General features: G+C 37.4%; 1 protein-coding gene across 2 annotated transcripts in view; it reads right to left on the reverse strand.

The window, feature by feature from the left end:
* Window positions 1-778: 778 nt before the first annotated feature.
* The window catches only part of LBHD2 (LBH domain containing 2), a 58182-nt gene continuing 43045 nt past the window's right edge, over window positions 779-15915 (reverse strand). The window contains exons 2-5 of one of the 2 annotated variants that reach the window (XM_083360396.1): window positions 15778-15880; window positions 11556-11643; window positions 3799-3994; window positions 779-3198 (exon numbers count right to left, since the gene is read on the reverse strand). In XM_083360396.1, the coding sequence (XP_083216522.1) occupies window positions 3131-3198; window positions 3799-3994; window positions 11556-11642 (351 nt within the window). In that variant the 5' untranslated portion in view covers window position 11643; window positions 15778-15880 and the 3' untranslated portion in view covers window positions 779-3130. Of the gene's footprint in view, window positions 3199-3798; window positions 3995-11555; window positions 11667-15777; window positions 15881-15915 lie in introns of both variants that reach the window. The other variant, XM_083360397.1, reaches the window with a different exon arrangement.

The raw sequence follows: 15915 nt of genomic DNA on the forward strand, positions 1-15915 counted from the left end.
ACCAGACCTGAGGTGGGCTAAATTTAAGTCAGTCAACTAAAAGATCACTTGGTGACAAGAGTATGACTTCAATTTTTTTTAAAAAATAAAATCCATCATAATAGGACATATTTTGTCCAGTTTAATTATTTTATTTTTGTGCCTTTCAGTCAGTGTTGGTTCTTGGTGACTGCCTGGATAAGTTCCTGCAGGTTTCTTGGCAAGGAGACTGGCCTACGATCACCCAGCTGGCTTTGTGCCTAAGGTGGGACTCTTGATTTCTACTCTGATGCATTAAACATTAAACCAAGTTGAGTCCCTTATCCTATATTGGAAATATAACCTCTCCCAACATAGCAACCCTACATGATGGAACCAGCACCAGCCACCTAGCACCCAAAATAAGGAATTATCTTTCATACATAAGCTGCATTATGCTCACTTTGTCTAAGAAAAAGTTGTATACCTTACTGCTACTGTTACACAACAGTTTTTAAATAAATATATTAAAATTTGGTAACTAAGAATATATATAGAATGATCCTATTAAAATATTTTTGATTATACTGGCAGTGATCCATATATATATATATATTAGGATCCTTTTCACTGCATGAGGATCACTGCCAGTATAATCAAAAATATTTTAATAGGATCATTCTATATATATTCTTAGTTACCAAATTTTAATATATTTATTTAAAAACTGTTGTGTAACAGTACATATATATATATATATATATATATATATATATATATATATATATATATATATATATATATATACAAAATTTGGAATTGTTACTCATTTTAGAAGTGAGACTGATATATGAATTGAAGAGCAGTCATAACAGTGGAAGTTTACAATCAAATTTAATTTCTCTTTTTCTTAAAAACAGTAGATGTACACTTAGGACATTTTTGTGGAATGAGGGAGAATAAGTGCTTTCATTTTCATTTTTCAAGAATTGTAAGTGGGGACAGATAGAAGAAGTGTGTTGAGTGAATAAGTCTAGAAGAGTAACTCAAGTTACTCCATAAACACAGAACTCCCCTTATAAAATTTCACAAGGTTTAACTTAGCAGAAGGCTACTTTATCCCTCTAAAGAACAGACTACTATAAAATCTTTCCTGTTACACTGGAGAGAGCCACAGAGATGAACTTGGAAAAGGAACATTTCAATTAGTTAACATGAATGAAGCCCAAGAAAGGAAGAAGCTTTCAAGATTCGGCTATTATAGTTCATACCAGTCAAGTAGCATTCTAGAATTTCCTGTGGTATCTGTTTCCTGACCTGACCTATCAATCCTGAAAGCCCAATGTTGTTTTTTCCTTCCTTTCTTATAAGAGAATTAAGGCAGAGTTAGTTTAAGTTTTTTACTAACATTTTATTCCTTTCTGGGACTAAATTCATGTTTTGCTAAATGCCTCATTGCTTCTCTAAGGTCATCTCTGTAATTTCCTGCGCACACATATTTCTAGACCAATCCTTATTAGAACTTTTTAATGCCCACACAGAGTTCAATCTGTTAATCTAAGATTGGTAGGCGCTTTTAAAATAAAGCATGAACCCCATATTAAGAAAATAAAATTTAAAAAATTGAATACTTCTAAAAATTACCTTAGCTGGTTTTCAAGCACATTAAGGCTGATGCTCATAATAATAATGATTATTTATATAAATCACGAGTGAACATTTATCATTCCCACCCATCCCAATATTGTTTTCATAAGCTGAACTATGATTACTACCATATACACATAAAATGTACTTTAGCATCTCTTCCCCCTGGAGAGCTTTATTTCAATTTAATTCCTTACAGAAAGAAAACTTTCTTTGTGATAAAATAGTGAAAACTCATCCTAAGACATCAAAATACAAGAATCAAGTCAAGTAGACTTTATCTTGAAATCAACACCATACAAATATCGCTTCGCTTCATTATATCACTTTGTCATGACTTTTACCCAATTCTGGTGATTGTATTTTGGTGACCACGTTGAAGCATTTGAAAGCACTCTTGGGAATAACTGCTGTATCAATTTGATCCTATTCACAGCTACCATGAGGTCCCACATGAGACCCTCCCTGTCCAAAAGCCTACAGTAGATTAAATAATGCAAATAAAGCAGATGGTCTGAGGGACATTATTAAGTACATAAAAATGCATCTTATGCCTATCCTGGCCATTTCTGCCTAGTCTTTGATCCAAAAGTATAGATAAAAATTTCAGCAGAGTCTATATACAAATGCCTTGGAAATGTCCTAAAACAGCAATGACATAAGCAATGTTCTCTTTTTCCCTTTTGAAACAGGCTCAATTAAACCAGGTTAGCATTTGGGTCACAAATTATTTGCACAAACAATAGAAAAGGCTGCTGAAGTTACACAGATCTAACTCAGTTCACAAACAATAATGAACAGCTATTTCCATTCAAAATGTACATTGGTAAAGAATTCCTTAAATGTTAACTCATATTCTTTCAAATGCAATGCTAATAAAAAGCTGGTTCACTTGAATTTGCACAGAAAAAGAGATAAGGGATAAGTACAGATCCCTGCTGTGCAACACAAAAAGGCAGTCCTAAATTCTCCATTTAATCCAGATTTAAATGTGAAACTTGCATTTCTATACAAAAAAGGTATAAAGTTAGAAGGTGACATTATATTACATCTATTATCCATAATATCACAGTGCTAGTTTTAAATGGCTAAAACAAAAGAGGTTTAATTGATTTGATATATTCTATAGCAAACAAACCCTGTGTCTTGGTATCAATACCAGATAGCTCTTTTATCTTTAACAGGCAATTTCACTTACAAGTGCTAATTGCAATTGATATATTTTTTGTGTTTGATATGAATAGTTTTGCTTCTATTTTTCCTTTGTGGCATTAACAAAAGGAACCAGGAAGAACCACCTAATGTGCTCCATTTTTCCTCAAAGGAAATTGAAATGATAAGAATCCCAGCCTGAAAAAGAAGCAGTTCTAAAGCCTCTAAATTTCTTGCCATGTACTAATCTAATAATAGAACTAAAATTAAAACCTTCTATGGTTTTAAAATAGAGCATGTTGACAAGCCTTCGGAATGTGCCAGCTTTCCAATTAGGGTCCCACCACAGCTTCAGTTTGTTGAACGAAGTTCCTTAGTCATCCTCAGTTCTGCTTTCACTGCATTTTGTACTATCTCCAATGTCCTGGTGTGGCGAAGCACCTGCAGAGAAACAATTGTTCCTGTGTTGATTTTCTGTTGTTCACACATATGCTTTACTTAAAACTAACAAACTACTCTTCCCTTTTTCCACCTCAGACTGCATTCACTTCCAGTAGTTAGTTAGCCAAACATGAGAAATTATGATTAACCTAGCTACAGTTTGTTAAACAGAACTGATGAAAAAGCATAATATATGAAGTTACTTTATCTCAAAAATTATACTAAGCGATATAATGTGTTTGAATAATTGTAAATAGAAGCTGAACTTTCCAAAGGGTTAAGCTGGAGGAGGAAAGGGTGCATGATCTTAGAAGAATCCAGGATTGTCACGGTGCTCTGTCACAAGAACAGGTAGCATGGTGGCCAAATGTTTGTCTTACACTTATGTAATCCTTTGCCATTTAACATTTAAGTTGCTGATCTAATAGAATTCAAAGGCCAGGTCTGCCTATGTTGGATATATTAGAATATCCCACCAGAGGAATAAGAACACACCAGTTTAACATTTTTTTTGTATTAATATTATGGTGAACTAGTACAGGCAATGTCACACTCTTTTCCACATGTTTTTCCCAGTAAAAGTTATTAAAATGCTCATACTTTCAAGATCCATCTGGTGTTGCTGAGCACAGGATCTCTGAGCAGCGAGAGCCTTCTTGTCTTCCAGTGATTTCAGATCCTCTGGCGGCCAACGAAGCTCTCCACTTTCAACATCCCCCACCTCAGAGGGCTCTACCACAATGGATGGTAATCTCTTTGACAGTTTTGGATACTTTTCATGGGCATCCGGAAAAGCCTATGAAGTACAATGAAGAATTGAATTAGTTTTAACATGATGATCAGGATGTAATGACACATATAAAAAATAACTATAGAGACAAATGGATATTCACTGTTTCAATTTTTTAAAATACCATTAAAGATTATAAAAAGGGAAAAATATCAAATCCCATAGAAATAATTAGTACAATCTTGCAACACAAACTTTCACAAACCAGGAAAGCTAACCTAAAGTTCTAGAGGAAATGGATATGTCCACATTACAAATGAGTGATTTTATTTTTAGTGGCATCCTGTTGACTATCAATTCTCCATTGGTGGTGGTGATGGCAGCTGTGCCCTTCATAATCTGTTTTGGGCTTCTTGCAAACTTGCATTTTCCATTTTATACTCAAAAGACAGAAAGGAATGGCCTCTGAAAGAATTCTTACCATGCAATTTATCCCAGTTTGTCTGAAAACCTCACCTTAAACTGGTTATCTTAACCAGTCTGAACATTAAAACCAATTAAAGGTAAGGAATATTTTGATGGTGAATTCAAGTTAAAGGTTGTTTTCTGTCATACCAAGGAACATTTCTTTCCTTTAGCCCAGGGAAGAACATGTTGGAATATCTGGAACTGACAAAATGAGAAGGTCGACAGACAGATGGATTTCTTGGTACTATCCTAAAAAAAACAAGAAGTTTGGCCTTCAAAGCCCATTGCCTTGTGCTGTGGCCTCTTAGCTCAAATATTTACCAGCCTGATACAATTCCATTGGGCAACAGAAATAAGAAATAGTGTAGGTTTTGTCCTGGCAAACCAAGAATCTTTGCCTCCCACCTTTTGTACTTTATTGACACTGCTATAAACAATGGACAATGGTAATTTATTGTGACATATTGCTATTTACATTCTATCAGTTTGATGATTAATATTTGTGTAATACAAATATCCAATATTTAATCATCTGGCATGAATGCAGTTGACAGCCTCAACTCATAGCAACAATGACAATTGTTATGAAACCATTAGAGCAATTATACTGCAAATAGTAAAGAGCATGGTTACTTAGAACAGAATGATTTTTCAATACAAGCTTCATCAGATCACACCTCATATAAATGACTCTAGATTTGGTTTCAGTCTCCTTATATGGAAGATTTCAAAAGCTAGATGCCAGGTAGAGAAAGAAACAGAACCAACTGCCAGTCAGAACAGACTCCATAAATACTTGCAATAGAGAAGCATAGTTTCTAGGTATGCATGGGTTTTCAATTAATTTCAAAAACCCCAGGAAGGGATTAGCTAACATCCCTAATAAGTTGTCCATTCCTTAGCGTGGATGGAGGTTTTAAAATATATTTTTAAAAAATATTTAAAATTATTTTAATTAAAAATAAACAAATGTTAACCATATAGTCTATGCTGAGGCATTGTCAGATCTGCCACTTCGCTCCTGCTTTCAACTTGTTCAGTGCCAGCCTGCCATAAACAATGGGGGGGGGAGGTGGAGGGGAGGGGAGGAAGCGGGGGACTTTCCAAACTGCTTTGTATCAGCCAGAGACAACAACTCAAGGACACCTGGCCAGGAAGAAGAATACAGCTGAATTCCAAGGATGACCATTCCAAAAATATCTGGTTTGAATATGATAGGGCACAAGGGGATCAAAGGGAGGCAAACATGGGAAACAACAGGTTTTCATGAGCGAATTGGCCAGGGAACCTCAGACCTGGCTTTGCTTTACTGTATTTCACTTAACTTTAGTAAAACTATACCTTACTCTCAAAAATGGAGTCATGTATCATTCTTGCTAAGGTTCAAATCGAGGCAGGACTGACAGGTATTTTGTTTTAACCCTGGGATGGTGAGCTTGTGGCCTTCCAGTTATTGTTCATGTCTATCAGCAGTTCAAACATCAAAGCTCAACCCCAGCCAGCTACTAGCAATAGCACTTAAACTTATATATCACTTCATAGTGCTTTACAGCCGTCTCTAAGGAGTTTATAGAGTCATCATATTGCCCCCAACAATCTGGGTCCTCATTTTACTAGCCTCAGAAGGATGGAAGGCTGAATCAACCTTGAGCTGGTGAGAATCGAACTGCTGGCAGTCAGCAGAATTAGCCTTCAATACTGGATTCTAATCACTGTGCCACCATGGCTTCTAATGCTGGGAAGTGGCAGAATTTATAATACATAGATAGGAAAGAGGTATAGATGAGCCCTTGAAGTAACTACAAATGGAAGGACAAGTGATCAAACAGGTGTTATAACATTAAAATGCAAACTTTGCCCCTTGAATAGCAACATTGGCTACAAGTACCTAAGAAGAGGCATTTGGACGTACAGTAAGAACATATGTTTCCTCATTTGGGTATCATCATGACCAGCTGTGGATATCTCTGCCTGGAGACATGCTATTGGTCAATATATCCCTGAGTAATTCAGTTCAGACTAATTCTAATGTAGTAGATGCTAAGAGGTGCAGATTCTAGGGGTGGGTTAATGTGCACAGAGGGTGCCTCATTCATTGCATTTTAACAATTATCAAGCACTTTTTAAATTCATCCCAGTGTAAATATGTGGAGTCTAAACACCAGATTCAGAGCAGTGACTGAAATTCTTAATCACTTAGGTATAAAATGAGTATGTCTCCAGACTTCAGAAAACAGAATATACCACATCATAAAAATAATTATTCTTCAATAGGAATGCTTGTAAAATATGTAAACTGAGGAAGAATGAACAGAAACAAAGTATTTTAAGAATGAAATACAGTATGGAAGGAAACCCTTAGACAAAAATATGTATATTAGGAAAAACATACAAGGAAATAGGTATGGATTTTCATGTGTTTGTTTTATTTTTTGCCAAAACTACCAACTAATGGAGAAAATAATTTAGAATGGGGAAAATTAGAAATTGAGAGAACTATTCAGATTAGCCTGGTGTTGTTTTTAAGGATTGTATGATACCTCTATGTCATCTTATACTTAATGAGAAAAGTTGTAAAGATAATACACCTACCAATATATATATATATATCTCATCCGTCATCCTCAGGCTGGTGACTTCAGCTTCGTTCTTCTGGGAGAAGTGTGTGGTAGTGGCTGTTTCTTCTTCTTTTTTTAAACTGCCAGAGGGGGTGTGTTCTGTGGGTGGAGTTGTGCTCTGATTGGGTGGGGGGTTAGCTGTGTTCTGATTGGGTGGGAGTGTGTTTTGAATGGGGGCTGTGTTCTGATTGGGTGGGGATGTGTTTTGAGTGGATGGGCTGGTCTCAGCTGCCAGCCTTAGACCTGAACTGGTGAGTTGTGCTGCTTTTGTTCAGCTCCGTGTTTGTGGTGGTGCCATGTTTTTATAGTGGGTGTCAGTTTGCTTATTGTGTGGTTTGGAGGGGTTTAAAGTGGCTAATGTTGCAGCTGTAGTTAGGTTTCTGTTTTGTGGTTGTGTGTTGTTATCATTGTGGGTTCGGATTTGCTTTTTGAATGGTTGTGTGGTGGTGATGTCATGTGATGCTATCATGAGTTTGGGTCTGGTATCATTCTTGGTGGTTGGGACTCGTCTGTCAATCAAGGCGGGTTTCCAAATGGCTGGTAGCAAAGAGGTATCATCTCGTTTGTTCATGCTGTGAGGGCGTTTTTCTGTCTCGATGGCTTCTCTGATTATTCTGTTGTTAATATGTTCAATTTTGGCGATAGTTCTGGTTTTTCTTAAAATCAATTTCATGTCCCGTGGCTTTAAAGTGTTGGAACAGGGATGAAGTTTGTTCTCCCTTTCTGAGTGAGTTCCTGTGCTCTTCAATGCATGCACTTATTCTTCTGTTGGTCTGTCCAATGTATGTGGTGGGGCAGGTGGTGCATTGGATTTCGTATACTCCTTGGTTTTCTAACCCAATTATGTCTTTGGGGTTTCTTAGGATGGTGGATATTTTTCTGTCTGTGTAGAATGCTGTTTTGATGTTGTGTTTTTGGAGGATCTTGCTGATTCTGTCTGTGGTGCCTTTTAAGTATGGGAGGAGGGCTTTGCCATTTTCTTGTTCTCTGTCTTGGGTTTTTGTGGGTGTCTCTCTTCGGATTAAGTTGGTAATCATGTTTCTTTGGAATCCGTTGGCTGTTAGTACATTAGTGAGAGTGTGTAGTTCAGTTTTTAGGTGTTGTTCGTCAGCTAGGTGTTTTGTTCTGGAGATGAGTGTCTTGGCTACGGAGTTGATCTGTGCTGGGTGGTGGTGTGATAGTGGTTTGTGTGTGGTTTTTTATGGTAGATAGTGTGTCCTAGGGAGCCGTTGGATTTCTTGTAGACTAAGACGTCAAGGAAGGGAAGTTGATTATTAGCTTCTGTTTCCATGGTGATTTGTATTTTGGGGTGTAAGCTATTGAGGTGTGTGAGGAAGTCATCCAGTTTTTCTTTGCCGTGTGGCCAGATTACGAAGATGTCATCTACGTATCTGAGCCAGAGTTTGGGTTTGTGGTTGGATTTTTCTAGAGCGAGGGTTTCAAAGTGTTCCATGTAGAGGTTTGCGATGACAGGTGAAAGGGGTGATCCCATGGGTGCTCCTTCCATTTGTTTGTATCTTTGTCCATTGTAGATGAAGTATGTGTTTGATAGGCAGTGGTTGGTCAGATCTAGGATGTGTTTTGGGGGCTTGTATTTATTTAGGATAGCTGTCAAGGCTTCTTTGATTGGCACTTGGGTGAAGAGGGATACGACATCGAAGCTCACAAGTAGGTCACAGGGCTGTAAGTTTAGTTTACTTATGATCTCTATGAATTGGAATGAGTTTTGTACGTGTGAGGTGATGGAATTTGCATAAGGCTGTAGTTGTTTGGCAAGAAATTTGGCTAGATTTTGTAGAGGTGAGCCTATGGAGCTGACTATGGGTCTGAGTGGGGTTCCTTCTTTGTGTATCTTGGGAAGACCATAGAGCTTAGGACATCTGGATGATTTTTCTCTGGGAATGATTGTTTGCTGGATCTCTTCACTGATGGGGGTGGCTTTTATTTTGGATTTTGTGTTTTTTTCCAGGTAGGTGGTGGCATCTGTCTTGAGGAGTTTGTATGTGGAGTCTCAGAGTAGGTTGGATAATTTGGTATGGTAGTCAGATGAATTCATTACCACTGTGGCGTTGCCTTTGTCTGCTGGCAGAATGATTATGCTGGTGTCTCTTTTTTAGGTTAAGTAGTGCTGTCTGTTCCTCTTTGGGTAAGTTGCTTTTGGGTGGTTTGCTGGTGCAGAGGATGTTGGTAACTTCGAGTCTGATTTTGTTGGCGTTGTCAGGGTTAATTTTGGTCAGGCTGGATTCGACTCCGCATATAAACATATGTGTGTGTGTGTGTGTGTTTGTATCCATTGTTGGTAGTATTATATATTTAGATTTACTAGTAATTGCTGAGTTTTTTAAAAAAAACAACTTAAGAAATGTCAAGAAATGTAAATCTCAAAGCCTTCTGATTGTTTTTATCAAATGCATCTTCATTACTATCGCTTACTACTATAGATATTTAGCATGCAATGAAAGGATAAATGTTTCCTCTAAGCTTCCTAGTAGATCTCCATGGAATTAGCAGTAAATGTCAACAATAGTCTGATTTCTGACATTTACTTTAACAAATACGCATGTAGAAAAAAAATAAAAAAGGATTCATGTAACATGTATGGAGATGTGGGATTGTTATCAATGCTATGATATACATTAATCAATATAACATATTTCTTATCAGTAGTAGTTGCCCAAGGCAGATCTCTATTTTCCAATAAAAATGGCCAAGCTGATCCCCTGCCATAACTTTCTTTCAACTTATTATTTGCCTTTTATCAAATCCTCAGATAATTTCATCTTTATCATGTTATACTTCGCGTGTATAATGATTAGATGATTAGATAATGCATCAGACATACAATAGAATAGAACTTGCAAAGAAAATCCATAAAACCTAGGGAGATTCTCAAATTATGGGTACTTCTAGATTGTACTTTTCTTATACATTTGTGTAATTATGCAAGGAGGAATCCAGATGTCCTCATTTATTTGTCAATTTTCAATATCTCCCCATATTTTTTCCATTAAATCATAAAAATTCCACAAAGAGGAAAAGATAAATTTCTTATATAAGCTATCCAATTTCAAATGTCCTGAATCGGTATTTTAGAACTATAGCAGGAAATAGGCTAGACTTACATAACAACTGATTCTGCTCAAGGCAATCCCTAAAGATACATATTTATAACAAAAGGCCATCTCTCGAAAAACAAACTGTGCAAAATATTACTCTGAAATACAGTAATTGTGGCAAAGTGCTAAGTTATTATAAATCATTGTAAATATGAAATCTCAAATTGATAGACAGTTGAGACAATGCATACTAGTGTGCATTTTAATTACATTTACTTCTAGGTACAGTATTTTAACTATTGTTCACAATTTTATTTTTTTATTTCAGTGTATTGTAAGCTACTCTGCGAAAATTTGGTTTTGAAAGGTCACATATAAACAAATTAGGAAAATACAGTGCAAAAGTGGATTGCCTTATTTTCATTAGACTGAACAAAAACAGGATGTCACCCCAGCAACCTCTGAGCTTAGTTGGAAAAATAACACTGTATGTTATGTTCATTATAGACTATCATTTCCCTCATTATTACCTTAATTAAGGCTACACAGTGTGAATACTTGTTTTAAATGTGGTATATGATGCAGTAGGTCTAACATCTTCACTCAAAATTATATTCTTCTGGAAAATCTGTCTTAGAACCTTAGAATGGATCTTGAATCTATGGGAACTTTTTATTAAGGTTCCAAATTGCATATAGGAGCATGGCATTTAGTCAAAAGAAGATCAGTATTTCCATATTGAGCGCTACATTTAATGTAAATAAGGAAGCTCTTTAATTGTCAAAAGTTGTATTTAAATTTTCTGCCACTTTAAGGATGGAAACACAGTATCCTCCCCTAAATAGGGAAAATCAGAACAGCCTGATCCTGCTCACATATACAACATAGTCTCACCCACCTTGTATCAGCACCCTATCATCTATAAGTCATCCAAAAAAAATGAAGTACAGTTTACTGTAAGGTTACCCATCTCTTATATATATATATATATAGAGAGAGAGAGAGATAGGTGATCAAAAAGGCAATCTTATATGATTGGTATATACTGGCATCACCATTTTCCAGTGGTTCTTCAAAATCACTGTAATTGTTCATGGATTTCTACATTCCAGATGTTGTCTATCTAACACCTTGATCTTAAATCTACTTTTTAAAATCTGTCACTTGATTCACTGATGTAAAACCTAATAGGTTTCCATGAGCAACTTCGATAGTACTGTGTTTTATGAAATACTGTCACCATCTATTATATTCAAAAGGAATTTGGCTCCAAGCTTCACCAAAATGACAGTCATAACAATACCTAGCTCATAATCCTTCTTGCACTTCAGATTAAAACACACAGTGGATTTCAATTTGTATATACTATGATCTTGTGGTGTCTCACTCTAGCTTATTCTAAGAAGCTAAATTGTTCTGACAGACTTTGAAGATGTGATCTTGTCTGACTGTAGCTTTGTATTCAATTTGCATACATACACTTACCTGAGTGGAAGTGCCTCCTTCTTCCTCAGGTTGGCTCAAGATAAATTCCTCCATCACAGGTTCACGTGTATTCATTACCTCTGTCATGCTGGAAAAAATCAGAACAGGCTACTGAAAATGTAAAAGACAGGTCAAAATCTCATAACATATTTTAATTTTCTTATCCATATGCCAGACAAAGCACACTATGACTTATGTATTAATAAACCAGGCTAGTATGCCTGGGCATCTATTTGTAGCATAATTCATATTAGTTGGATTATTTTAACTGTGTTCATGAATTTGCAGGAAAAAATAGAATTATCTGCACCACAACTTTCAAGTTAAATCTTTCCATGTCAATAGCGATTCTTCTCTCTGCCTTATTTCAGAACAAGTCAGAAAAAATAGTGAGACATTAAACCAAAAACAGCTCAGAAAAAATGGATGGTGATTCCCTATGACTCAATACATATTTTGTTCTTTTTCTGAGGTTGCAGAAATGAAGTTGACTTGGAAAGGACACAACTGATACAGAAGTGAAATATGATGAATGGTTGAAGGAGCTAGGTATGTCTAGCTTATGGAACAGAAGGATTAGGGTGGACATGATAACTCAGGGAAAGGGCGGTATATAAATGCAATAAAATAAAAATAAATAAATAAATAACTATCTTCCAGTATTTGAGGGGCTGTCACAGAGAAGAGGGGATTGACTTATTCTCCAAGAGGGCAGGACAAGAAGTAAAGGGTGAAAGCTTGTTAAAGAGAAATCCAACCTAGAAGGCAGGAGAAATTTTTTGACACTGAGAATAGTTGCTCAATGAAACAGCTCCCCCTCCCCACAGAGTTGTGGGTTGTCCATCACTGGAGGTTTTCAAAAATAGACTGGACAACCATTTGACTGGAATGGTATAAGATCTCCTGCCTTGATCAGGGGGCTGGACTGGAAGACTTCTGAGGTTCCTTCCACTCCTATAATTCTATGTTCTGTATTCTGTCTTCTACTGCTTTAAATGAGGACAAACTTCCAAGGACAAACTTCAGAGCAGAACGAATCAAAATTATTGTCTACAATGAGATGCTGTCTGCTTCAATCATTTGCAGTGAGACCAGTCCCTAAAGAAAATAACTATTATAATTAGAAAGTTAACATACTCTGCCTGGGAAAATGTAGAAAATGACATAACATACGTTGAAATGCCTCACCCTTGTGGCTGATGAAATTAGATCATTAACCCTCTCTCCATAAATTGCACATAAGGGGAATGGATTTTGTGGCATCAGGTGACAGGGGAAATTGGACATTTGCATGAACTAAAAAGTAGAAAGTATGTGGCAAGAATCGATGGAAATGGATGAAATATCCACTCTGATTCCACACTGCAATGCTTTCTCAAGGAAAGAGCAGAAAGCAAGAGCAGATGACATTTGCAGAAGCAGTGAAGCTTAACTATCTAAGCCTCTTTTGAAAAAAAGATAGCGCAGAAATAAAATAACTATAAAAATGCAGAGATGTTCTTCCATGCAGGTGAACAATATTAAATGCTTTAAGAGCATGTTGCCAGTTGTTTGTAGTTAACAGCCAGTCACTAGGACAGAATGGGAACTGAAACTATTCTGATGTCCTTATTCAATATCAATATCATTTCCATTAGAATTTGAGTTCTCTGTGTCGTGTAGCAACAAGAGAAAATAGGAAATCCAGTATGTAATGGATAGGATAGGATAGGATGGGATGGGATAGGGTAGGGTAGGGTAGGGTAGGGTAGGGTAGGGTAGAGTATTTTTATTTATTTATTTATTTTAATTCCATTTATATCCCGCCCTTCTCCAAAGACTCAGGGCGGCTTACAAGCTTAGCAATAGCCTTCATCCTATGTATATGCCTGCTTATTAGGGCTTTCATACACCCCCCAAGCGGCATTATTACAAAGTCAGCTTATTGCCCCCAACAATCTGGGTCCTCATTTTACCTACCTCGGAAGGATGGAAGGCTGAGTCAACCTTGAGCCTGGTGGGATGCGAACCTGCAATAATTGCAGGCAGCTGGTGTTACTTAAGGAGGCATTAGCCCACTGCTCCACCAAGGCTCAGTAGAGTAGAGTGGAGTAGAGTAGAGTAGAGTAGAGTAGAGTAGAGTACAGTAGAGTACAGTAGAATAGAATAGAATCTTTATTGTCACTTTAAATGTACACTAATCATACATTAAAATGAAAATTCATTGCATTCAGCTCTCCAAAATATACCATTATGCATATGTGCATACACACACAAACATATATGACACAAAGAAACATCACAGTCTAATTCAAATGTATACATGGTGAAAAAAAAAGAATCCTGAAAATTTACAAGACAGATGGCATACACAGATCGTTATATGTTGGCATACATCAAATTGTTTCTTCTTCAAGAAGGGCTTTGGTTTGAAGAGACTTTGGGTCATTGGCCCCTCTCCCAAAGTTTGAGCCATAGGCTTAGCATGTGATGGAACCATAGTTTTGACAGTCCATAGAAATGTCTGTCATGACTTTGCCATTCTGGCCCATTTACTGCTATCTTTGCTCAGGAGTTATATTCCTGCTTGGAAAATATCTCACAACCATAACAATGAAGCTGTGATGATGAAGGAACCCATATTTTCAGAGTGAACTTTTCTTTATTCACTTCAGACTATGACCACATCTCTTCCTTTTTTTAGAACCAGTGATTTGAAAAATTAGAGCTGTTGCCGGCTTGTTGATGCAAGGCATAAATAACTATTCTATAGCCTCTTAATTAGGAGATATATTAAGAGATTTAAGACAATATATGCAGTCTTAAGGATAATAGAGACTAGATTGCTGTCAGCTTGGAGCCTTGCCTTTTACTTTCACAAAAACCACTGACTATCTTATTCACTGAAGATTCAGCACAATTTGCCATTAAAAACAGACATGCCAAATCATTGTTGCACAAATGACCAGCAGACATGGGCATCAACTTCTCCCTCCGAAAGCATGCAAACAATGTATGATATAAACTGGCTTGAATGTACATTAAATTTTCCATTCAAAAGCATCAGTCACCGTATGTCCATCCACAGTGAACTGCAAGGACTTGCCCAAAGAACCTAACCCAGGGCTTTTCAACCAGTGGTATGGGTACCACCTGTGGTACATTGGCACCTGGCAGGTGGTACGCGACCATCCTAGAAAAGTAGTAGCAGGGGAGGGGAATGAGCTGAACTGGTGGCAGCACTGCACAAACCTGAGTGAGAGATGGCTGGAGCTGCAGGGCTGTCAGGGCTCAGTGGAAGCACCAGGATCAGCGCCAGGCTCCAGATGGAGCTTGGCATTGATCCCGGTGCTTCTGCTGAGCCCAGAAGAAGCGCCAATCATCTGGAATGTTGCAGCATCTCCAGGGTCTTGTGATTTCCATTCAGATGCTTGGCAACTGATTCATATTTATGATGGTCACAGTGTCCCAGGGTCATGTGAAGTGACCAAACCTGCTGCAACCACCCAGCAGAGGGGGGGAATAAAAACCAAACACCCCCCCACCCCACCCCCACTGCCAATCCTCAACAGAAATGTTCACAACACTGAAAACCTCAGACAGGAGGAAGAGCGCTGCCGGGTGGGCAGGCAGGTGTCTTGCTCAGCTGTGGCTTGGGGGGCACTTTTTTCAGTGCCATTGTAACTTCAAACAGTCACTAAGCAAACTGTTGTAAGTCGAGGACTACCTGTACATCACTTTTTTCCTCTTTTTTTCTTGTCATCAAGTTTTTGACACCTTGCTAGGTGATTGGTGGTACTCGGATGTTGCCATATCCTAAAAGTGGTACAATGGGTGAAAAGGTTGAAAAGCCCTGACCTAACCTACTGAAGTATCTTTTATTCAGTAATATGGACTGGCTTGTTCAACCCAGATGCCAACAATATATAAAACTCATTTTAGGAATGGATTAAGATACTTTCTTTTTTTTCCTGAACCAAACCAAGTATTTGCATACTGACAAAGACTAGCACAAGTGGTAGGTTAATAGGGTCCTTTCTTTCCTACAAACTACATTTGTAATGCAATCAGCATGTAGTGCAGCCTACCGAGGGCAACAACCTAGATCTAAATCTAAGGAGCAAGCTTCTTTCATCCTCTTGACAAAAAGCAGGAATTGGCAGATGAGTACATCATTAACAACTAAGCATCTGAGCTGGGGTAAATAAGGGGAAGAGAATGGCATAATGACGATTACATTTACCTTCTAAGGACATGAATGGATTTGTCTCCTGAAAAATCTATGCTTGTTGCCAATGTTCGCTCTGGGGAGGAAGTGTGCCAATTGCGTCAATCACGTAGTGCATCTGAAAAAGACAATATTGGAATGAATCAGAGAATG

Source organism: Vipera ursinii, assembly GCF_947247035.1.
Source record: "Vipera ursinii genome assembly, chromosome: 1".
NCBI classification, from domain to species: domain Eukaryota; kingdom Metazoa; phylum Chordata; class Lepidosauria; order Squamata; family Viperidae; genus Vipera; species Vipera ursinii.